Source organism: Thamnophis sirtalis, unplaced genomic scaffold (assembly GCF_051295495.1).
Source record: "Thamnophis sirtalis isolate CommonGarterSnake01/CBP01778 unplaced genomic scaffold, rThaSir2_p1.2 scaffold_8, whole genome shotgun sequence".
Lineage (NCBI taxonomy): Eukaryota > Metazoa > Chordata > Lepidosauria > Squamata > Natricidae > Thamnophis > Thamnophis sirtalis.
Genome location: NW_028261388.1, coordinates 22,771,507 through 22,796,827, shown reverse-complemented (window position 1 = coordinate 22,796,827; position 25,321 = coordinate 22,771,507). Strand labels below are relative to the sequence as shown.

At 41.3% G+C, this 25,321-nt stretch overlaps 1 protein-coding gene across 2 annotated transcripts in view; it reads left to right on the top strand.

The window, feature by feature from the left end:
- Positions 1-25,056, top strand: part of LNX2 (ligand of numb-protein X 2) — an 87,329-nt gene extending 62,273 nt beyond the window's left edge. For both annotated transcript variants that reach the window (XM_087721243.1, XM_087721242.1), the window contains exons 2-10: positions 3,239-3,710; positions 9,302-9,549; positions 11,164-11,363; positions 15,405-15,773; positions 17,941-18,084; positions 19,793-19,970; positions 20,294-20,525; positions 21,571-21,729; positions 24,092-25,056. In XM_087721243.1, the coding sequence (XP_087577369.1) occupies positions 3,316-3,710; positions 9,302-9,549; positions 11,164-11,363; positions 15,405-15,773; positions 17,941-18,084; positions 19,793-19,970; positions 20,294-20,525; positions 21,571-21,729; positions 24,092-24,227 (2,061 nt within the window). In that variant the 5' untranslated portion in view covers positions 3,239-3,315 and the 3' untranslated portion in view covers positions 24,228-25,056. The remainder of the gene's footprint in view (positions 1-3,238; positions 3,711-9,301; positions 9,550-11,163; positions 11,364-15,404; positions 15,774-17,940; positions 18,085-19,792; positions 19,971-20,293; positions 20,526-21,570; positions 21,730-24,091) is intronic.
- The last annotated feature ends 265 nt before the right edge of the window (positions 25,057-25,321 follow it).

Genomic DNA, 25,321 nt, shown 5'->3' with positions numbered 1-25,321 from the left:
GAGTTTGAACGTGATGACCACCTTAAATGACAACTTCCAGCTATGCAATTCTGTGAATACAAAACTAAGCGCTTGGGAAAGTTGATAATCTAATGCACAAAAAACTTGGGGAAGGGGAAATATCACCATATTTTTCCTTCTCTTTCAAAGCATATCAATAATTATTTCTATGTTTCCCAGTCCACCCATCTCAAACTTCATCCTATGTATTAGTTAGGAAGCCTACATATTTGTCGCTTTCCCTGTTCATTCCCATTTTCTTTTCCATTTCCTCTTCCCTTTATTTCAGTTATGAAAGGTTTGGGAGATAGCTGGGTGTCAACTGTTTGTACAAGGAGGAAATAAAGGCTTAGGATAAACCCTGCCAAATAACTAGGCAATGAAACATCCCAAGTTTACCATCTAGGTGAGGGTCACCTGTGCTGTTAGTTTTTGTGAATCAAGTGGATAAGAGGCAGATAAACAAATTTAGAACAGAATTAAAGAGAAGGGTCTAGGACTCCCATTGATTGTTCTGTGGCTAGGTGAAAACATGAGTAGGAGTGAAACAAAAGACTTCAGAAAAAGTGATTGAGCCATTTGGTGGCCCAAGAAAGAATGGAATGGTTTGTTTGTTTTAAAAACACTTTTTAAGCACCATTTTAAAATACATATGCACGAAAAAGAATGACTACCAATCAGTGGTGGGTTTCAAAAAAAATTCGAACCTACTCTGTGGGTGTGGCCTCCATTGTGGGAGTAGCTTGCTGGCCATGTGACCTGGTGGGAGTGGCTTGCCGGCCATGTGTTTTCTCTCTGTCTGTCTGTCTGTCTGTCTGTCTGTCTGTCTCTCTCTCGCTCGCTCGCTCCTTCCCTCCTTTTGTCTCTCTGTCCCTTTTTCCTTTTTTCTTTCATCTCTCACTTTTTCTTTTTTATTTATTTATTTCTTCCTTTTTTCTCTTTCTTTCTCTGTGTGAGTCTTTGTGTGTGTGTGTGTGTGTGTGTGTCAGTGGTGGGTTTCAAACATTTTTGGAACCTCTTCTGTAGGTGTGGCCTGCTTTCAGGGTCCACTGGTGGAATCTCTTCTAACCAGTTCGGTAGATTTGACGAACCGGTTCTACCGAACTGGTAGGAACCCACCTCTGCTACAAATGTAAACAAAGTGTGGTGGATTAACTTGCTTTATGAAAGCAAATGTTTGACAATATGAATGAAGAATAGTGAGAGATTCTGAATTTGGAACAGACAATTTCTTTGTGATGTCAGAAATTTATCTTGGGAGGAAATAAACAAAAAATGAAAAAAAGAAATTGGGAATAGAATGATTGCAAGAAAAGAAAATATGAATCATGTATGGAAAAAATATGAAAATGAACATAATAAATGGAAACTGGATATACTACAAAGGATGTGAGGGTTACTTTGAAAAGAGTAAAAATAATTATGTTACAATCTGCTTCTGAAATGGGTAGGCTGCATTAAAAAAACCAGCCTGATCAAATGAAGAAGTAAAGGAGCGTGTGAATGAGAAACATGAATGTAAGAGAATGATACAAAATTTCCAGCATGTAAATTGTTGAGAATAGAATTGATTGTAATTCTGAGAGCATAATAAAGGTACAATAGACTGTTCTATAATATTCTGGATACACACTATGTGCCCCAAAGGAAAAATAGCTGCAAACAATGTACTTGAACAGGGGATGGGGAGGAGGGAGAAATAGAGAGGGAGGGAGGGAGGGAGGGAGAGAGAGAGAGAGAATATAGAATGATTTTGGTGGAAATAAAACTTGTTTTGGAATTGGGTAAATAACACTAAACAAGAAGATAACATTTAGCAAACTGAATGGAAGTATAAATATCCACGTAGAAAGATGATGGAAAGGAATTATAAAGGTTGTAAGAATGTTGGAAAATTGTAAGGCTGCAGATATAAAATATGTAAGTAGAGAAATGTAACAGTTGTTTATGAAGGAGCTGTGAAACTTGTTTAATGTTAAGGTTTAAGGTTACATCCGTATCTGAGAATTGGAAGAATACTGGTATTGTTCCCCTACCAAAAGAAAAATATGGTTAAAGTAAATGCCAAAACTTGACCAAAAGGCTGTGAGAAGTGACAATAAGCACAATTTGGCACATGCAGTGCCCTTTTTCTGGGATTTTTCAGCCCTTTTTTTTTCATTAAGAATTCTTAGAAATGCAGACTATTTTGTAATGTATTAACAATAATGAAGGTGCAACCTGATATCTTTTTTTGGCAATATAACTGCTTTTGGTTTTCATGTAATCTAAGAGAAACAATGAACAAGAATACATTGTAGATCAGTTAGTTAAAGATTAAAATATGTGCAGAACGATTCATATATAACAAGATCATTTTTTGTGGTGTTTACAAAGGTACAAACACCTTCGGACTATTAATGTTCCACTCCTGAGATCAGCAGCAGACAATGTAAACTTTTCTTGCCTGCATTTGACTTTTGATATGCAGCCTGTTTATTTGGACATCAACCCTAAAAGTGGAAAGGAAAGCCGTGTGTCATTTTCCTACAGCTTTAAAGGGAAGGATTGATTAATGGGGTGTCTTCAACTTTACTAAACAATTGTGCTTTTCCCCCAGAAAATTATTATTGTGATGTACTAAGAGCTCCAACTGTTTTTCCCCCACTTCTAGTCAAAAAATCCATTATAAAAAGTATGCCGCCTTAGAAAATGTTCGGTTGTGGGAAAAGAGCAGATAGCGCTATGCATTTATTTCCATATACAGCATTGGCAGGAAGAATTCCACGCATACACAATGAGTCAGAAAACGAAGAAAAAGAATGCACAATAAGATCCTGGATAACGAATTAATTTTCCCAAGAATGTCAGGAGTAGTACTTAGGATATCCTACTGGTTATGGTTGACCATCAATGTTTGAGTGCTAAATGCTGTAAGACATATGAACTATGATTTAGAACTTATACATGTTTGTATATAATAAAATCTTGGCTGCCCCTTTTAAGGAAGGAACTTGTTGGGGATGAGCAAGTTAGCAAGTGAATTAAATGCCACAGAACGTCAAAGGGAAATCAATATGTTTCCTCTTCCTGCCACCTCCCCTCCCCTTTTCCTGCATATGGCCAACTTTTAGTCATATGATATGTGCATCCCAAAAGTATGAAGTTGCTTCCCGTGTTATGTTTTCAGTATTCTTGTTCCTCTTCGCTTTAGCTGCTGATCTTTGCGTCAGTAATTGTACTTTTGTGTCTATTTCAGAGTAATGACTCTTTACTAAAGGACTTTTACAAGCAAGATCTCTACTGAAAAAAAGAACTGATCCAGTTGACCATATAATGGGCACCTCGAACGAAGAGATGGTCTCAGCGGAGCAGAACCTGAATCCACTCTGCTTTGAATGCGGCCAGCAGCACTGGACAAGAGAGAACCACTTGTACAATTATCAGAACGAGGTGGACGATGATTTGGTTTGCCATATTTGCCTTCAACCCTTGCTACAGCCATTAGACACGCCTTGTGGTCACACATTCTGCTATAAGTGCCTACGAAACTTTTTGCAAGAGAAGGATTTCTGTCCCTTAGACCGCAAAAGGCTCCATTTTAAATTGTGCAAAAAATCTAGCATCCTTGTTCACAAACTGCTCGACAAGCTCTTGGTGCTGTGTCCCTTTTCTTCAGTATGCGCAGAGGTCATGCAGAGATGTGATCTGGAAGCACACCTGAAAAACAGGTAAATAGTGAGACGATGGGCCTAATCAACTTTATTATGACGACTATCCTCTATGTTACTTGCCTACCTGCCTGCCTTCCTATATTTTGTTTCCTTCCCATTCTTGTCTCCTCTTTGAATGTTATTTAAAGGTGTTGATAAATGGATAGAAATAGATCAGCCTTGTGCTTCTTAATAATTAAAGTGAAAGGAGGGAGAAACTTATCTCTGGGACTTTTGGTATTTTACAACTTTCTAACCCTATATACTCATTCTGTTTGGGTGAAAAATCATGTGACAAGGAAGAATCTTTCTCTCTCCCTTCTGATTGACTGAAATGTAGACACAATTGCACGGTTCCACCACAAAACAGTGGTAGACTAAAGCACGTGTGACAAAACCGCACCGTCAAAACCGCGCGACAACAGCGCGCCGACAACAGCGCGCTGACAACAGCGCGCTGTAACATAACCCTAAAATAACCCTAAACCTAACCCTAACCCTAAACCTAACCCAAAACCTAACCCTAAACCTTACCTTAAGTTAAATCGCTCTTCTGTCGGCGCGCTGTTGTGGGCGCGCTGTTGTGGGCGCGCTTTTGACATCGCGGTTTTAGCGCCGCGGTGTTGTCGCCGCACTTTAGTCTACCGCGGTTATGTCGTGCCACGCAATTGCACAGCTAGAAAATATTCTCTAGTGTAGAATTGTCCCTCCAAAATGTGGATAACAGGGAGAATAATTGAGCTAGACTATCTGAATTTGTTCTCCTGTTAAGCAACCAATGGGGCACATCAATTAATTAAATTACTCTAAATTTTCTTTCTCTTTTGACCCTTTCCTGTCAAAAATAAGTAAAATCTTATTTTTCTAGAGTAAAAAATCATGCTCTGGACTGGAGAGTAACAAATAGAAGGTGGTATCAAAGCTATGAACCTGAGGATTCCCCCACAAAGAGAGATCTCTGCTCTACAAGCTGTTTGTAGGTCATGGAAAAAAATCCCATGGGGCCCAAGGGATTATTAAAGACAACATGAAATACAGAATAGGCTTTTGGTAGGTTCAGGAAAAATTAAATAATTGCTACTAGCTGTTTGGAGCTACTACTAGAGTGTAGCATTTACCTGATCAAATTGCTATCCAGTATTAATTGTCTTCTTCCTTTTAAAAAAAAGCGTCTTATTTCTTTACTTTTGGCTCTTCATTGGCTCCTGGTTCAACTTAGTACATAATTGTGGCAGAAAAAAAACAGAAGGCCAGATGCTGTGCTGGAAAGTTTGATTACTCCAAACAAAGGCAGAGTTATAAATGTTGATGTTGATGTTGATTTTATTTATATGCTGCCCTTTTCCCCCGAAGGGGACTCAGGGCGGCTCACAACTCAACCAGGGAAGGGGGATACAAACAAGAATTTAAACGACATAAAAAACAATACATAATTAAAACACAACAGTCATACCAATTCGAGGCGGGGGCAACGGTTCTTTAGCCCCAGGCCTGTTGGAACAGCCAGGTTTTAAGGGCTTTGCGGAAGGCCTGGAGGATGGTGAGGGTTCGAAGAGCCAAGGTGGCGCAGTGGTTAAATGCAGCACTGCAGGCTACTGCTAGATCAGCAGGTCAGCGCTTCAAATCTCACCGGCTCAGGGTTGACTCAGCCTTCCATCCTTCCGAGGTGGGTAAAATGAGGACCCAGATTGTTGGGGGCAATATGCTGACTCTCTGTAAACCGCTTAGAGAGGCCTGAAAGGCCTATGAAGCGGTATATAAGTCCACTGCTATAGTTCGTTCCAGAGGGTCGGAGCAGGCACAGAGAATGCTCTCCTCCGAGTAGTCGCCAGTTGACATTGGCTGGCGGATGGAATTCGGAGGAGGCCTAATCTGTGGGATCTAATCGGTCTAGTGGAGGTAATTGGCAGCAGGCGGTCTCTCAAGTACCCAGGTCCAAATATAACAGACAAAGCAGATAGGCATTTTATTTGGCAAGTTAGTCAAGTATGGACTGTGACTTTAACACCTTTACTTCTGGATGAGGTGCAGTAGCCCAGACAGACCTGATTCACAACTTTGGGATTCTCTTGGGCTCATGACACCCTGCACAAAAAGCAGCTGGCAGTCACGGCTAGGAGAGCCTTTGCACAACTTCAAGTTAGCCTTTCCTGGATCAGGAGCTCCTGATCCTCTCAGGTCACTCAAGCCCTAATCATCTCACATCTGGACTATTGAAAATGCTCTTGACATGGGGCTACTTCTGAAGAACATTTGGAAGCTGTAGGTGCCACAGAATGGAGCAGCACAAGCAGTTCTTAGAGCTCCTAGACTGGCCAATGTTATACCACTGCTTTGCAAGCTGTAGTGCTTCCTGGTCTGCTTCCAGGTGCAATGTATTCAAGGTTTTGGCATCACCTTTAAAGTCCTGCATGGCATGGATCCAGTCTACTTGAGGAACCATCTCGTCCCAGTGGGACTGACCCACTCCATTCACGCTAGTAGGGGGGGGGGGCATATTGTGGATCCTATCAGCCAAGTAATTTCGGCTGGCGAGATCCAGGAGAAGAGCCTTTTCTGTCACAGCTCTTGGCTTCTGGAATGTCCTGAACCCCCTGAAGTGTGATTGGCTCCCTTCCTCCTGATTTTTCATAAGAGCCTAAAGAACTGGCTCCGCCAGATGGCTTGGGCAGCCAATGAGGGAGCTTCACACTGGAGGTGTTGGAGAAAGGAGGTGGGATTAGATTTTAATTAGTTAATTACTCCCTCCTTTGCTATTCTGTCTCCGTGATTTTATCCGTTAATGTTTTTATCTGCTCCGTTTTTAACAGTGGATGGTTTTTCAGTGTTTTTATCTTGTAAGCCGCCCAGGGTTGTTGGATACAAGAAATGGCAGCAAATAAATTTCATAAATAAATGGACTGGCTATGCAGAATTCTAATAAATGATAAATTAATTATACAATTTCAGCTTTGAAGAAACAATCTCAGGAGTGGGCTTTCAAAAATGGAGACTTGTGGGATGGGAGGGGGAGGGGCTAGCCAGGAGTGGGATTTGGAGGTTCTCCGAACCAGCCATGATCCAGGAGAACCCGTAACAACCCACCCCTGAACAATTTCCAACTACCCATTTGAGGTCCCCACTGAACACCGATAGAGTTTAATGGTCTGTGATATATTAATGTAGTGAAACCTTTGGGTGTCAAGGCAGCCAATCGTATCCACAGCAAAGTCCATGTGGTTCACCCCCTCCCCAATCTCACCAATTCAACTTTGGGAAGCTAAAGGAATTTAAATACAATATAAGTATAATGTATATTAAATACACAAAGATTCCCAAGCACACCGTTCACTAATAGCGTAGACTTGATTGCTCTCCTGGTGCCTGGGAAAACACTCAGGTCTGAAAGGTAAGCAGTCAGGAGCAGCTGAACCTCGGGTGGTCTGGTGTTTCAGAAGGCAGGTGCAGCTAGAGCAGTGCCATGACCCTTTAATACAGTTCCTCATGTGGTGCTGACCCCCAACCATAAAATTATTTTATGTTTTCTGTATTTTTTCAAAAGTATGTGTTTTCCGATGGTCTTAGGCGACCCCTGTGAAAGGGTCATTCGACCCCCCCAAAGGGGTCCCGAAGCACAGGTTGAGAACCACTGAGCTAGAGGAAAGGCATGGTTCTTGATCCCTTTAATTCCTTAATGTCGTGATGGCGAACATATGGCAAACGTGCCACAGGTGGCACGCAGAGCCGTCTCCCCGGCTCATCTCCACTCTGCAGCTAATTTCGGGTCTCTGCTGCACATGCGCGGGGGGCAGGGTGCATATAGGTGAAGTGCATGCGGGGGTGCACTGGGGATTGCATGTGTGGGGGTTGCATATGGATTCGTGGGGCAGGAAGGGTGCGGGAGGTCACGTGCATGCATGGGGGAGTGAGGGGGTCATGCGCGCATGTGGAGTGGCAGGGCATACATAGGGGATTTGCAGGGGCAGGACGCCTGGGGGGCCCACATGCACATTGTATTATGGGCACGTGTGCACGCTGTTGCGCCTGCGCTTTCAGCAAGTAGCGACAAAAAAGTTAGCCATCGCTGCCTTAATGCATACTATCTGGAGTATGTCCCCTCCTAAGCAACCTAATGAGATGGGGAGAAAGTATGCTAAAATACTGTTGTGTGCATAATGATGTCATTGAACGAATGCCACCATTATGTACTTTTGTTCCGCCATCTGATTTGTGTAACGATGTCACAAATGTCATTTTGCTCTGGTTGCGGACAGCTATGAAATCAGCTAAATATGTTTTTATTGCTGTCAAGACTTCATTTCTTGGGAGTGAGGCAGAAGATTTTGTAATGTGTTCGTTCCTTGACTTACAGAGCATGAAAACAAAACAAAATCTACAGCTGCCTGGAGTAGTCAAAAAACATGTAGATATGATCCTATCCTCCCCTTCCTACCCTCTTCTACTCTACCCTTCCCCTGCTACACCAGAATTCCTATGAGGATTACTTCAGTGGTAGGATTCAAAAAAATCTACTACCGGTTCTGTCGCCGTGGCTTGTTGGGTGTGGCATGGCATGGCTTTTGGGTGTGGCTTGTTGGGCGTGGCAGGGCAAGGATAGTATAAAATCTCCATTCCCTCGCCACACCAGGGGAAGATTACTGCAAAATCCCCATTTCCTCCCGATCAGCTGGGACTCAGGAGGCAGAGAATAGATGGGGGAGGGGCCAGTCAAAGGTGGTATTTAGCGGTTCTCTGAACTACTCAAAATTTCCGCTACCGGTTTTCCAGAACTGGTCAGAACCTGCTGAATCTCTGGGTTACTTCCTCTTCTGAACCTAAGACCAAGATCTTTTTTTCTGAAGTAAGACTTTTTTCCTTTCCTTTTTTCTTGTCTTCTTTTTTTAAAACAAGTCATGGCAATAGGAAAGAGTACTGGAAGTGCTAATCGTTTTTAATAATAAATATTGGTGGTCCACCAGCAATCATTTCATATAGGAATCACCAAAGAAGGGTATATTTGTAGCTCAGGGTTGAACTGTGGAGTCCTTTGTGCTCTCTGAGCTTTGTTGTTTACAGAGGTTTTATTACCCAACTAGGTAAAAACATCTGTGTGACTGAATGTGAAATCTATAGTAGCTTGCCCTGCCAGTTTTGGGTGTGGCCTTCTCCTTGATAGTTGTTTTCTACTTTTAACAGTAACAGAGAGCAAACCTTACACACTCACCCACACTGATGATACTACCTAGTTGGGCAATGAAACCTCTGTAAACAAACAACAAAAGTTCAAGGAGCACCAAGCACTCAACAGAAGTTCCAGAGTCTGAAGAAAATGTACATGTCTGAAGAAATTTGGAAGATCTGAATCCAAAGGACATCGATGGCATTGGCTATTTCTCTGGACAATATCAATATTGCAGCAACGGGCTTTCCTGTTATATCCAGATTATTTTCTTTTAATTATAGTTCCCATCATTTCCACCCAGCATAATCAATAGTCAGAAGAGTGATCAAGCAACACCATATGGGGACGCTTATGTTACATTACTTTATGCAACTAAAAATAGTTATTTTTTTTCCCACCCGAGCATCTGTTCCTTGTGTTTTTGATAATATAGCATTTTCTTCTCTAGGTGTGCTGGGGCTTCCAATCGAAGGGCTGCCTTGGAGAGAAGGATGAACAGCAAGTTGCAGGCAGCCACTGAAAGTGAAAATGAGAACGCCATGATCGATCGCCTGGACTCCCACTCACCGGAAGCAGAGCACGCTGGCACTGGGATGACATCAGTGGAGCAGAACATGACGTCCGCGACAGTTTCGGTGTGGACAGATGAGTCTGGGGTTGATAACCCTGCTTTTGAGGAGAACATAGGAACGGAGAGTGAGTTTTATTCTTCTTTTAGTCTTCGGTTTGATGGGTGCACTTTAAAGCAGGGGTCTCAAACCTTGGCAACTTTAAGACTCGTGGACTTCAACTCCCAGAGTTCCTCAGCCAGCCAAGGTTGGAGACCCCTGCTTGAAACGGTAAACATATATTTTATCCTGGCCTGCAAACAAATATCCCATTTTTCCTACATTTTATACGAATCCTGCATTCAGTTTTGGTCGCTACAATGTAGAAAAGATGTGGAGATTCTAGAAAGAGTGCAGAGAAGAGCAACAAGGATGATTAGGGGACTGAAGACTAAAACATATGAAGAACAGTTGCAGGAACTGGATATATCTAGTTTAAAAGAAAGAAGGGCTAGGGGAGACATGATAGCAGTGTTCCAATGTCTCAGGGGTTGCCACAAAGAAGAGGGAGTCAAACTATTCTCCAAGGCACCTGAGGGTAGAACAAGAAGCAATGGGTGGAAACTAATCAAGGAGAGAAGCAACTTAGAACTGAGAAGAAATTTCCTGACAGTTAGAACAATTAATCAGTGGAACCACTTGCCTCCAGAAGTTGTGAATGCTCCAACACTGGAAGTCTTTAAGAAGATGTTGGATAGCCATTTGTCTGAAATGGTATAGGGTTTCCTGCCTAGGTAGGAGGTTCTATTCTATTCTATTCTATTGCTGTTAACATTTAATCTTTCTGTGTCCTAATGTCTTTTTAAAATGTTGTAATCATGACTCTCTTTTTTTGATATGTTTGTTGTTTTTATAGCTTTGTTAAATGCTTCCCAGAGTCCCTTTTTGTGAGATGGGCAGCCTTATAAATTTGATATACATACAAACAAATAATTGGAGATGCATGGTCTTCAGCACAAGCCGCTGTAGGGCACTCTGATAATCCCTGGCTGACCACGTAGCTCTTGCTGGTCTGATTTGGGCTTTAGCAGCCTTATTAAAAGTCATATTTTAGGTGTAGAGATGGGAAAACGTGGGGGAAAATGAAAAATTGGGGGAGGGGACAGTTTTTTCCACATTTTTCCCTCCAGTTTTTTCCAGGCCTTCCCATCTCTATTCTGGCATCCCCACATTAGCCACCTACTATCAACTTGAGGGAAGCGGTGGCTCAGTGGCTTAAACGCTGAGCTTGTTGATCAGAAAGGTCAGCAGTTCGGCGGTTCAAATCCCTAGTGCCATATAAGGGAGTGAGCTCCAATTTACTTGCCCCAACTTCTGCCAACCTAGCAGTTCGAAAGCACGTAAAGATGCAAGTAGAAAAATAGGGACCATCTTGGTAGGAAGGTAACAGCGTTCCGTGCATCTTCGGTGTTTAGTCATGCCAGCCACATGACCACGGAGACGTCTTTGGACAGTGCCGGAGATGAGCACTGCCCCCTAGAATTGGGAACGACTAGCACATACGTATGAGGGGAACCTTTACCCTTTTATCAGCTTGAGTTTGGTCAAACAGTCATGCAGGGCTTGGTTTTCATTTGTTTGACTTATGACATATCAGGTGTCTTTTTATTTTGTGTTATTTATTTTATTTTTGTTTAACAACATATTGCGTTGTGAAAAATGTATTTATATCTACACACTGACTTCTTTCCCAACTGGGCAGCAATCCATCAGCCATCAAGTTTACCGGAAGGTGAGATCACCACCATTGAAATTCATCGGTCCAATCCTTATATTGAATTGGGAATTAGCATAGTGGGTGGCAATGAAACACCTTTGATCAACATTGTTATTCAAGAGGTTTATCGTGACGGGATCATTGCCAGAGATGGAAGGCTCCTTGCTGGAGATCAAATACTGCAGGTACATATCCGATTATATATTCTTCTCAACTCTGGTGTGTCTCGATTTTGCTGCTATATATTAGATGATGAGTAAGCAAGAAAGATTAATTATTTCCTGGCACATTTTTTGAATTCTCTGTTTGGGATAAAAGCTAATGTGGCAGCTAATGGCCAGAACATGCCATAATTCAAGCAAAGTAAAATAAGCTTTTTCATTAGCTACTACACTGTATATTCTTGACTTAACAGTATTTCATGTTTTTTTATATCTATTTCATATTTTTCAACCAAAAAATAGGTAAATCCAGATGATTGTTTATTCTTTCTTTTGTGAGTGATATGAAATGCTTCCATTGCCTATAGACTTCTGTATAATCCATTGGAAAATATAGCAATGTCATTTTTAGTAGACCAGTAGAAATTACAGTTGTTGATTTCTAAAGCTCTCTGCTTCCAAACCCCAGTTTACAAACCATTTTCATGTCTTCCATTTTCATAAAAATGCTAAGCGATTAGGATGAAATGTTAAGATTTGAGTTTTGATCTGTTTTTGTGGGTGTTTGTGCATTCTCAAATTAGAACTAGGTCTTGCATTGTATATGTGGAAGAGGGGCTAATGAAGAATGGAAAAACTTATTGGAGCTTTAGGAAATCAATTATGGAAGTTTAACAATTATCAGTTCCTCAGGTCGATAACCTATTGGAAGGATGAATTCAAGCCCAGTATTTCTGTACTGTTCCTTCTTTTTCCTTCCCCAGAGAATTTATCTTAAGCACAGTAAGGCAGAGGCAATTTTATAGGCTGCAAAGAAGGCCACAGAAATTGGCATCCTGAATGTTACCATTGCACAGAACATTTTCTCCCACCAAACTGAGAGAGAACAGAACAGAACAGAATAACAGAATTGGAAGGGACCTTGGAGGTCTTCTACTCCAATCCACTGCTCAGGCAGGAAACACTATACCCGTGATAGTGTACCTATGACACGTGTGCCACAGGTGACACCCTGAGCCCTCTCTGTAGGAATCCAAGCCGTCGTCCAGCTCAGCTCCACTGCACATTCGTGAGCGCTTCCTGCTGGCCAGTTAATTTTTGGGTCTCTGCCACGCATGCGCGGCGTTGAGATGCATGCAGGGGGGGTCACGTGTGCGGGTGAGCACATGTGGGGGTCACATGCAAATGCATGGGGGGGGCAAGCGGGGAGGTCACACTTGAATTTCATTATAGGTTCACAGTAACAAATAATCAGTCCGGTACACAAGGTTTGCTAACAGTTGCAAAACGTACAATAGCTCACGGCACTTCCAGATCAGCCCAGCTTCTAACAAACAGAGAGAGAGCTAACAGATGTTCTGGCTCCCTCTTATGGCCGATTGAGGAACACAGCAACCAATCACATTTTACAGTAAGAGTTAAAGAAACAGTTACAACATTGTTGTATATTGCCAACCCAACAGTTAGAATTATATTCCTAACACTAGACATACCCAATTCCAGCAACCATTCTTTATATGTTTCAGCCTCCAGTCCCCTAATCTTCTTTGTTGCTCTTCTCCGCACTCCTTCTAGAGATGTTGTGTCAGAGGTGGTTGCATCTCTACTGCTTCTCTTGTCCTCTTGCTTCCTTTGAATTTAGAGAATGATCCTCAGACTGAGTTGTTTTTTAAAAGAGGAGTAGACAGGAAGATAGCAGCAGTGAAAAGGGCCATCACCTGCCAGTCTAATCTCGTGAGCTTCCCAAATATATATAGTTGGTACCAATAAAAGAGAAGTTGGCCAGTTGGCCATTGCATGACACAGAATATTTATCTCGGTATGATTACAGCCTGATCCATCCAGATTTCCTTGTGTTCTTATGCTTAATGAAGGTTTCAACAAATTTGTTCAAATATGGCAGTCCTTTTAACAACTCAAATACTCAAAAAGGATTAATAGCTTGAGGGATGAATAATAGGATGTTTATGTTTTCCTATTTAGGTCTATTGAATGTTATCTAAGATGCCTGCTTAGAATAGGAAAAGAGTTAGGGTGTTACCAAAGTATCATTCCATTTAAGGTGGAAGGTATCCAAGGTATTTACCATATTTTTCAGAGTATAAGACTCACTGTTTTCCCCCAAAAAAGAGGGCGAAAATCTGGGTGCATCTTATACACTGAATACAGCATTTTTGGCCTCCCAATACCCCACCCCCTTCACTAAAATGGACGTGCAGAGGGTTTGGGAGGCCTGCAAAGTGCTCCTCGGGGCTGGGGAGGGCAAAAATGAGTGAAAAACAGGTTGTTGTTTGCTCATTTCCCCCCTCCCCCAGCCCCCAGGAGCACTCTACAAGCCTCCCAAAGTTATGCATGCCCTGTTTTCTGCAAAAAAAAAAAACCTGAGCCCATTCTTGCGAAAAACTGGCTGTTTTTTGCTCATTATTGCCTTCCCCAGCTCCCAGGAGCACTTTGCAGGCCTCTCAAACTCTCTGCCTGCCCCGTTTTTCACAAAAAACGAGGCGTGCAGAGGGTTTAGAGGCCTGTAGAGTGCAAACACTTTTTTTAAAAAAAACCTCTTCAAAAAGGTGGTGCGTCTTATACTCCGGTGCATCTTATTCTCCACAAAATATGGTATTCTGGATTGATAAGAACACTTGTGTGAGAGAAGTAGTACAAATAAAACATTGAAAACGATACTGGATTCACCTTTCTGCTTGCTGAGCTTACACTAGCCTGCATAAAACTATTCCAATACCAACCCTGAATTCAATATTTGTGCATAGGTTTAGTCTAATGTAGCTAATCAGAGCCTGAAGACAAGAGCTGCAGTGACAAAATAAGGCAAGAAAGAATTCCAAAGTTGCTTTCTTAAAATCACTTGGATTTCCCTGAATAGAGCTTCTTTCTATGTTTATTGTGTCTCTTAAATTCCCTTTCTCCATGGTACATTAGGCAAATATTACCAATATCAATGTCCTGTCATTATTTTGCTTTGGTAAACTCTCTTCCATCATTTCCCTTTGCAGTTTAAATAAAAGCTCATCAATATGCAATTGAGAAGAATTCTGCAGAATTTCCCCGAAATTTCAGTTTTCTGAGAATATATGCTGTCTACTGGCAGGAAATGTGAGAAATGGAGACTTTGCCACAAAGTTTAATTAACAAGCCTTGGGAATACTGAAGCATATTGTGAGTTAAAAGAGAGGAAAAGAGATTAAAAGAGAAAGAAGTAGAATATATATATTTACACCTTTACTAATACTCAAGGATGTGGCAAATAGCTCTTTCACACAGAATGCGAAAAGGAAACAGTTGTTTGAGTCTCAGTGATTATTCTAATCATAAGGTGTCAACACATTTAGCAGTTTTACATTTTGGATTGGTCTTTTTCATCCTATTAAGTGATACTACAGCTTCTTTCTTTCTGCTGTTTCAGGCTTTTTCCTTCAGGGTTCTTCTTTATTTTCCTTCCTCATCAGGTGGCACAAGGTCCCCTCCAATCCGATGTAACTGGGGAAATGTAGTGCACTACCTCTGGAAGGCACCAAGTTGAGGAAGGCTGATAAGGATAGAATAAATTCATTATACAGAGTGTACCAGTATACCATTAGCATTCCTGGCTATCAGTAACGGTGAAAGCAGACTAATATAGGTAAATATATAGATGTTTTCAAAAAGATCTACCTAGGTGCCAAAGGAAAAAAAAAAAAAGAAATGTTCCCCAAAGGTTATTCTTGAAATTGCCAAGAATATTTGTGAAAAAATGTTCAGTACATTTGGCTCTGATCTTACAAAGTGCGAATTCTGTATATTAATAGCTCACTCATTCCCTGAATGCTTAACCTTATGCACCCACAACAGCATCTTTCATGCAGGAAAGATGGTGGGGAAAACTTCCAGAAATGCAAAATCCTTGACCTAAATATAGTCATGCTGATTTTTGCAGGAACAGACAGAGAAATGGGAGCCAAAAAGGGTATAGAAATAAATAGCAGCTCCTGGAAACAGATGCCCAGTCTGGAACATGGAATAGGGACAAATTGTCACAGGTCTGACATATCTTTTCTGCTTCTTTCTTTTCAGGTGAATAACTTTGACATCAGTAACGTGTCTCACAACCATGCCAGGGCCATCCTTTCCCAGCCCTGTACATCGCTGCATCTCACTGTCCTCCGAGAGAGACGATTTGTAAGCCGAACACACAATCATAGCGATAGCCCTCCCCAGCGAGAGGATAGCTTCCATCTGACCTTACACAAGCGAGACTCCAGCGAGCAGCTTGGCATTAAGCTGGTGCGCAGAACAGATGAGCCAGGAGTATTTATTCTGGACCTGCTGGAAGGGGGGTTGGCTGCTCAGGATGGCCGACTCTGTAGCAACGACAAGGTGTTGGCTATCAATGGACATGACCTGAAGCATGGCACACCTGAACTGGCTGCTCATATTATCCAGGTAAAGTCCTCTGGCTGCGGGATTCACTCTCTTTTCCATACTATGATTTTCCCAAGCTGGACCGGGGTGATTGGGAATGACGGGGTTTCTTGCCTTAATACCCACCTGCCAGTTGTCAGATTAAGGAAGGCCAGCCTTCTAAAAGTCAAGGATGGTGATGCCCCAAATTGCATTCCAACGAAACCTTACTAACAAACAAATAAATTGATAAACACTCTATACTGGATGATTATTAGAGAGACCTAAAGGTAGGTAAAAGTAAAGGTTCCCTTCACACGTATGTACTAGTTGTTCCCGACTCTAGGGGGTGGTGCTCATCTCTGTTTCAAAGCCAAAGAGCCAGTGTTGTCTGAAGATGTTTCCGTGGTCATGTGGCCAGTATGACTAAATGCCGAAGGTGCATGGAACCCGGTTACCTTCCCACCAAAGATGGCCCCTATCTTTCTACTTGCATTTTTAAATGCTTTTGAACTGCTAGGTTGGCAGAAGCTGGGACAAGTAATGGGAGCTCACTCCGTTATGCAGTGCTGGGATACGAACCGCCGAACTGCTGACCTTCCTGATTGACAAGCTCAGCGTCTTAGCCACTAAGCCACCCGTGTCCCTACAATAATTTCAATAATTTCAATAGGGTTGTGTAGCATTGCAGATTCAGAGGAGGAAAGCTGTGTCCAAAGGCACATGGCATATAGCACCTGCCAGCAACTTCTTAAAAGTTTTGTTCTGCAGGATTGTGCCCAAGAAAAGAGCCGCTTTTTTTTTCTTTTGAAACCAAAGCAATGTGCGGCCCTATTAATTATATAGCATTGTTTTTTCAAACCTTTCTCCCTCCCCCCCCCCCAAACTGGTTTCTATGGTAAAGTTGGGAAGCTTCCTGTAGTTCCCTGGAGACTAGTCATGAAACATTATCCTGGTACATGCTGGGCTTCTTCGGCACAGCCATTGTTTAGTTTATTTTACTTTATTGTCATTGAACCTTGTACAACGGAATTAAATGCGATTTTCGGTGTACAATGACAGTGTGGTTGTTAAGGAATCATGTGCCGTCATTAAGCACTACTTCAGGTGGTGGCTCGTTTCCTAATTGACTTGACTTATTGGACGTCAAAGTGGGATTTAGATTCAGTGGACTAGCAAATTTGACTTGGTTTTTACCTTTTCTTTCTCATTCAACTTTTGAGAGCAACAGCTGAGCTGATGCTCATGAAATCAGGTGTTGGCAAATTGGCTGAACTAGTCCTCTGTCATGCCAGAATACGGATTGTTTTATTATGCAGAGAAAATAGAGTCTGACCTATATTAGATCCTCAGGAAAAGTGTTGATTTCCTTCATACGTACAGTATAGTCTTCATGGCTGGTTCTTGAATAGAAAATCAGGTAGTCAACTATATATGATCATAGTTGACACCAGAATTTCTGTTGTCAATCATGATGTTGTAAATTGAGGCACCCACATCACTGGATGCAATTGTACAACTTTTTCTGGAGTTGTTAAGTGAATGCTACGGTCGTTTAGTGAATCAGTGTATTTTTATGGTTGTTGTTTTTTTTGCCAGAAATCAAATAAAAACGCCAGAAACCAGTCAAAAAAAATAAATTGTGAATCATGGTCACATGACTGAGGAATGATGAACTGGCCATAAAGTTGAGCTGGTTGCCAAGCGCTGAAGCACAGTCATATGACCATGGTGTGTGTGTGTGTATGCATGTGTGTATATGTGTGTGTGTGTGTGTATCTGCAGGCGGGCAGCCAATGGAATTCCAGAACTGCTTTTCTGCTTTTGGTGGGTTTGCTGTAACTTCAAACAGTCACTAAGCAACCTATCGGCATCTACTTTGACTATTCTTTGCTCTGAGAGCAGTGGTGAAATTCAATTTTTTTTTACTACCGGTTCGGTGAGCGTGGCTTGGTGGGCGTGGCAGGGGAAGGATACTGCAAAATCTCCATTCCTGCCCCCCCTCCTTGTGGATGGATAATCCAAAATCTCCATTCCCTCCCCACTCTGGACCCAGCCAGAGGTGGTATTTGCTGGTTCTCCGGACCACTCAAAGTTTCCTCTACCGGTTCTCCAGAACCTGTCAGAACCTGCTGAATTTCACCCCTGTCTGAGAGGTAGCCAGTGTTTATGCTTCAATCCTCCATTCATGTTTCATGTGAATCTGCAGGCCAGTGGTGAGAGGGTGAACTTAACCATTTCCAGGCCCACCAAGTCCCAAATTGTAAGCATTCTCAGAGATGGAGGAACCCATCTCACCAGTCATCATCAATCCTATCAGCTATATCACAGCAACAGGCCAAGCCCACATAAGGTAAGTTTGTGAATGGACAAGATATTATTTAAATTTATGTCCTAATGTCAATTTAACTCTGTGTTTCCTATACAAATAAAAGACTTGAAACGCATTCAGTGCATTTCAGTGTTCATATGTTTACAGAATGTTTAATACAGTTTTCCAGTTAATTAGGTACTGAAATCCATATGGGAAGGAATATCCAAACAACATTTAATGTATTAATGAAAATAATATATAAAAAGTAATATATTAGGAACTGGGTGTTTTTTTTAATGCAGTTATTAAGCAAACCAATATATAAACTAGGTGTACTAAAGGAAAATGCATATTCAGACATGAAAACCTATATATGTGTATTCTGTTTAAGAAATTGCAAACTAAAATGGAATGAAGCCAGAATTGGGAAATTAAGAAACAAATGGGGAAAAAAACAGGATTTATTCCTGACCTCTAAAGTGTTGATCCAAACTATACCTTATAACCTTTTAAATGGAATAACAATAGTATAAGAATGGCAAAGAAAAAGAATAATTATGTGAATGTATACCTATAATTATATGTAAGAGAATAAATGACAGTAAAAATATAAAGCACAATATAGGTAAATAATGTTTGGTTATAAATAGCTAAGTATAAATAAATATAGAATTGTACATAAAAATGGATAATGAATAAGGAGATTATGAATGCAAGATAGAAATGTATAGAAGGGAAAACACTAACTGCAAAGAAACCGATACGGAACTGCTGTATGATATATGATGGAACTTATTGTTCCTATGTTGTTTTAAGTTATGTGTCTGTTTCTGTTGATGTATTTATGTGTATAAAATAAAAATGTATATGAAAAAAATAGTGTTGATTGCTGAAAGAATGACTTTGTCCATACATTTTTGTTAAGATTAAACATATTGTATGATTAGATGCCTAGGAAGTTGGAAAAAGGCACCCTCTACTGGATAGCATAGCTATTCCCACAGGCATCTGTTAATCTTTGTGATTACAAATATTGTCCTCTAAATATGGGCAGGCACTTAAAATATCCCAGCAGAATAGAGAGGAATGTGCCACCTCCCATTACACAATTTCTCAACTTGAAAATGTACATTCAGATCTGAAAGGATGTGAGCCTAGGTACCACCTCCAAATACACCCACATCTCCCCCACCTCCAAATTGTATATGTTATGAAATCCAAACAGGAGTAGTAGTAGTATTTTAGATCATAGATTAGGGAGAGTATTAATATTTTGTATTTGTAAGAAGATTTGTGGAGGAGCACTTAATTTCCTGAATCTTTGGAGGGGGGGAAATGACAATGTCTTTTAAATGACTATATGAGCCTTTTTTAAATGAAACATCTGTCAATATCACTGTGACAGTAACTCTCTTATAAAATGTTTTTTAAGGAAATCCACTTGCACTGATATACTTAATTTTCTCTAATAACTCTAATTTAGGCAGTTTTAAAAACTATTAATGCATTCCTTTAGGTATGAAATCTTCTGTGAAATATATTTTAAAATGGAGTCACACATGTTTTTTGTAAGCATATTTCAATATTTAAACATTGTTGAGCTACACTTAATGGATGCTGGCAAAGTCTACATGACTATTTGTTCCCCATCAGGATCTGTATGTGCAGATAATTTGGCTTCCTTCCCCCTTCAGACTTAACCTAAGTTAAATGTGTGCCTAAACTCTTGTTCTTTTTTTTTTTGTAGGATCTCTCACAATGTGTGACTTGCCAAGAGAAGCATATCACAGTGAAGAAGGAGCCCCATGAGTCCCTTGGCATGACAGTAGCAGGAGGTCGAGGCAGCAAAAGTGGGGAATTGCCAATATTTGTTACAAGTGTACAACCTCACGGCTGTTTGGCAAGAGATGGCAGGATCAAAAGAGGTAAAAGCAGAAGGCAGTATTGAAAGAGTTGGTTGGTTGGATGGATGGATGGATGGATGGATGGATGGATGGATGGATGGATGGATGGATGGATGGATGGTGGGAGGGAGGAAGGACGGACGGACGGACTACAGGCTGATTGGAAAATGCTGACATTGAAGCAGAAATAACAAGACATATTTCTGTCAAGCGTGATGCAAGCTGCCACATGTCCTCTGCATCTGTACATATATGGCATCCTGTTGTTAGATAAAGCACAGAAAATAGCAACTTAGTAATATTCATTTGCAATTGAATATCCCCTGTTGTTGGTTTTTGCCCAGGTGACGTGTTGATGAATATTAATGGCATTGATCTGACCAATCTGAGTCACAGCGAAGCTGTGGCTATGCTCAAAGCCAGTGCTGCTTCCTCGGTCGTTGCTCTGAAGGCTCTAGAGGTCCAGATTGCAGAAGAGCAGCCCCAGGCCAATGATGAGCAGCCGAGCACCATCAGTGAGAATGAATATGATGCTAGCTGGTCCCCTTCTTGGGTTATGTGGTTAGGACTTCCAAGGTATGAGTAGTTTCTTCTTCTTCTTCTTCTTCTTCTTCTTCTTCTTCTTCTTCTTCTTCTTCTTCTTCTTCTTCTTCTTCTTCTTCTTCTCCTCCGCCGCCTCCTCCTCCTCCTCCTCCTCCTCCTCCTCCTGTAGAGTCTGCATTTATGAGCAGGGTTGAAGAATTGTGCTCTTTTCTATATTCAACCTCAGAGGTCCTGTGCATGCCATTCTCTTACAGTATAATGTGTTAAAAATAGAAGACATTATTGTAATTTTTAATAAGCTTTCTATAAATATAAGTGATTGGTAGAGCAAGAGCACTTAGACTTATACACCGCTTTACAGTGCTTTACAGTCCTCCCTTTGCGGTTTACAGAATCAGCATATTGCCCCCAACAATTTTGGTCCTCATTTTAACCATTTCGGAAGGATGGACGGCTGAGTCAACCTTGAGCCAAGTGAGATTTGAACTGCCAAATTGAAGGCAGCCAGCAGTCAGCAGAAGTAGCCTGCAGTACTACACTCTAACCACTGCGCCACTGTGGCTCATAAGAGCAGTATCTTTTGGTAGAATTATCAGGATTAACCTTCCGTTTCTTGTGAAAACCCAAACCCCAAAAAACCCCGAAGAAGCAGGCCCTGTTTGGTAAAAAGGAGTCCATTTTTAAAAAGGGAGCTATAAAAGTGATTTGTCATATATTTATTATCTGCTATTTTATGTTTAAAATGTATCTGCTCCCTTCAAGACCTCAGGTAACTTTCCCCAAGGTTTCCCCAAAATTAAGCATCAGAATTCTTGATCTCATAGAATATGGATCCAGGTTTGAATATGAGGTCAGTTGACTTAATATTTTGCCTGGATATTTAAAAGGTGGGCCACACTTCAGGGAAAGAAGAGGTTTTCTTTAGAAATGCATCTTACCGAATATTTACTGTTTTAATTATTAAAAATCATTAATTCATTGTGTGCAGGCAACCCTGAAAGAGTTATTATTATTTGCTGGAGAGGTCTAACAGATTTGCTTAATAGATTTTACAACTCCTTGCCCTTGTTTTCCACAGCTGCCTGCATAGTTACCATGACGTTGTGCTAAGAAGGAGTAATCTAGCCAGCTGGGGATTTAGCATTGTTGGTGGCTATGAGGAAAATCACACAAACCAGCCTTTCTTCATTAAAACAATTGTTATAGGGACACCAGCATATTTTGATGGAAGACTCAAGTAAGGCTCCTTTTTGTTTTTTAATCTGTAATTTTAACAAGAGCTCACCAGAGCTCACAGTTGATACTTCATGTTCGTTCTCAAGTCCGGTGTTTCTTAATCTTGGTAACGTTGGAATCAGGGCTAAAATTCACCAGGTTCTGACAAGTTCTGGAGAACTGGTAGCAGAAATTTTGAGTAGTTAGGAGAACAGGCAAATACCACCTCTGGCTGGCCCCAGAGTGGGGTGGGAATGGAGATTTTGCAGTATCCTTCCCCTGGAGTGGGGAGGGAATAGGGATTTTGCGGTATCCTTCCCCTGGAGTAAGGAGGGAATGGAGATTTTGTAGTATCCTTCCCCTGGAGTGGGGATGCAATAGGGATTTTGCAGTATCCTTCCCCTGGAGTGAGGAGGGAATGGAGATTTTGTAGTATCCTTCCCCTGGAGCGGGGAGGGAATGGAGATTTTGCAGTATCCTTCCCCTGGATTGGGGATGCAATAGGGATTTTGCAGTATCCTTCCCCTAGAGTGGGGAGAGAATGGAGATTTTGCAGTATCCTTCCCCTGCCACGCCCACAGAACTGGTAGTAAAAATGTTGAATTTTACCACTGGTTAAGATATATGGACTTCAACTTCCCAAATCCCGGGCGTTGAGGTCCACACATCTTAAAGTTGCCAGGGTTGAGAAACACTGCTCAAGACAATATGAAATGTGGGTACTTTGTGTGTTAGAAGTAACTCTTTGTAAAATACAGATCCTGATGCACTGAGCAAGGAATTTGATTGACAGGTAGTCTTCTACTTACAACTGGCATTATTGGCCATTCAGAGTGATGGTGGACTTTTAAAAAGCGACATATGACCCATCCTCCGAGTTATGACTGCTGCCCCCTCTTGCAGTCACATGATCACAGTTGCGTGGGTGGCAACCCGATTGTATTTACAACCAATTGCGGTGTTCCGTGGTCAAGTGACCATGATTTGGAACTTTTTTTTTGCTGTTTTTCAGTAGAAAGGGAAGGACAGAAGTTGTCTATCTGGTTGAGTTCCCCAATAGGTGTTTTTAGAAGGGAATGAACCAGTTCCTCCTTCAAAACTGCAGGACCATGCCTTCCCTCCCATCCCCAGATCCTAATTGCATGTCATCTTCTGGGGAGGTTTAGGTAACCAGGAGGGACAGGGATCCAAACTTATAATATGAGAATCCTATACACTTTGAGAATTAACAGCATCAGGATCCTCATAGTAGCCTTGCCTGGTGAAATTCTGACTCCAGCTTCCTCAGGAGAATCTAGGTCATTTTTCCAATTTGATGTCCTTTGGATGTCTGCCACAAACCAAGAATCCATTACCCACCAAATCACCCCATATTCCTCTTCTCCCCACCCCACAATTTTAAATGCTAAGCTGAATGTTTTCACTTTTCTGCCTTTCCAGATATTTTCCACAGCTACGCTATTTAGTGAATCAACTATAAATTGTTCCATTAACTGAAAGTGTTCTCAATTAATCAGGCAATACATTTAACATTCAAAATCACTTGAAAATCAATTGTTACTTTGTAAAAAATCTTCATTACCAGCGTCATCTTCAAAGAGGAATACCCTTTTGCGGTAGAGACAGTTAGTGAGAGGTTGTACTTGCTGTATTTAATGTAAACAAAATGCTTCTTTGGAACAATTGTTTTTTGCAAGTACCGTATTTTTCAGAGTGTAAAATGCACCATTTTCCCCCCCAAAATGAGAGGGGAAAATCTGAGTGCATCTTATACACTGAACATAGTATTTTTGGCCTCCTGAAACCCCACCCTCTTCACAAAAAATGGCTGTGCAGAGAGTTTGGGAGGACTGCAAAGTGCTCTTGGGGGCTGGGAAGGGCGAAAACAAGCGAAAAATGGACCATTTTTTGCTTGTTTTTGCCTCCCCAGTCCCCAGGAGCACTCTACAAGCCTCCCAAAACCCTATTATTTTGCAAAAAAAAAAAAAAGCCCATTTTCACAAAAAACAGGCTGTTTTTTGCTCATTTTTGCCTCCCAGTCCCCAGGAGCACTTTACAGGCCTCTCAAACTCGTTGCATGCCATGTTTTTCACAAAAAACGAGGTGTCCAGAGGATTTGGGAGGCCTGCAGAGTGCAAAAACGTTTTTTAAAAAATTTACCTCTTCAAAATCTTGGTGCGCCTTATACTCATTGCGTCTTATAGTCCAAAAATACAGTATATATCAGGTCAGTTAACACATCTTTTGCAACTAGGATGGCATCAAGTTTAGTCTTCCATTATACCTAAACAGAGGCACCTAAGAATTGGTCGTGCAAACTCAGGTCATTTCCTGCTGTATGTGGGCTTGTGCAACTTACTAATCCTCATTGTTTCTCTCCTTAGATGTGGTGATATGATTGTTGCTGTCAATGGACTTTCAACCATGGGTATGAGCCATTCAGCGCTGGTTCCTATGTTAAAGGAACAGAGAAATAAAGTAACATTGACTGTTATCTGCTGGCCAGGAAGTCTTGTATAACGTGCAAAGAACATATACATTGGTTGAAGCAGCTTTTTTTTTTTTTTAAATAGCTGGCTCGACTTTTTCAGGCAAAGCTGTGTCTCCCCCCTCCCCCTTTTCTACTACTGCAGCTGGTATTAAGCTGGGCCAAACAATTGCTACCTTCATATTTGACAAATGTGTGTAAACAGGGGGTGCGTGGGAAAGGAAGATTTTTTTAAAAACTATACTATGATGTTCTTCCCATCCTAAAGTAGACATTTCTATCGAGTTTTGTTTATTATTATTTTGTTCATTCCTCATTGTTATGTCATTGCAGTATCCATGTGCATATACTTCGGTTTCTTGGTTGGCTTAAGGAGGTCAGCCTATTCCAACAATTGTTATGGGGGCAGGACTGAACTGATCCCTGGTGCCAACGTACTGGCATGTTAGCTACCTGCTAGGCCGATCTCTGCATTGTTAAACCCAGGTGCAAATGTATAACCTGGAGACCGCAGGTTAACGACAAACGACACGAAAGGCCTTCTGCATAAGAGATGGTTATCCTGTAAGTGGCTTCCTATTTAGGCTTTCAGCTTTGCCCACGGAAGGCACACCTGGAACCCTTAGTTTCAATTGTTAAAATGTGTTGCTGCGTTAAGATTTCATAGATTAACGGTCTACCTATTTTTCCTTACATTTCGGTATTCTTCCGTTTATACGAGAGCCTGAGCAATTCTTTGTGCTATGACTGCCACAGAGAAGCTGCAGGAAGTAATTCTATGTAGCACATGCTCCATATAATAGTCTTAACCCATAAGAAGGCCCATTGCCCCAAGGTTACAGTTGGTTTTCCTATTATCAAATGCATGGAGTGGTGGAAAGAAAGAAAATGGTTGTCGGCCATTGCCCAACAGAAGTATTTACGGCATTGTAATTATAATGTACCAATTTGTCCATGGCTACATGTAATCAGCAAGCCCATGTTTCACGTGAAGTATGACAGTAGCTTGTAAGAACCCCTGGTAGCATAAATAGTTGCCCCCAAGGCTGAAACTGCAATCAGTATTATTATCTAAGGCATGCACTGATGCATGACCAACCTATGAAAGCGGCATCAAATGCAGAGC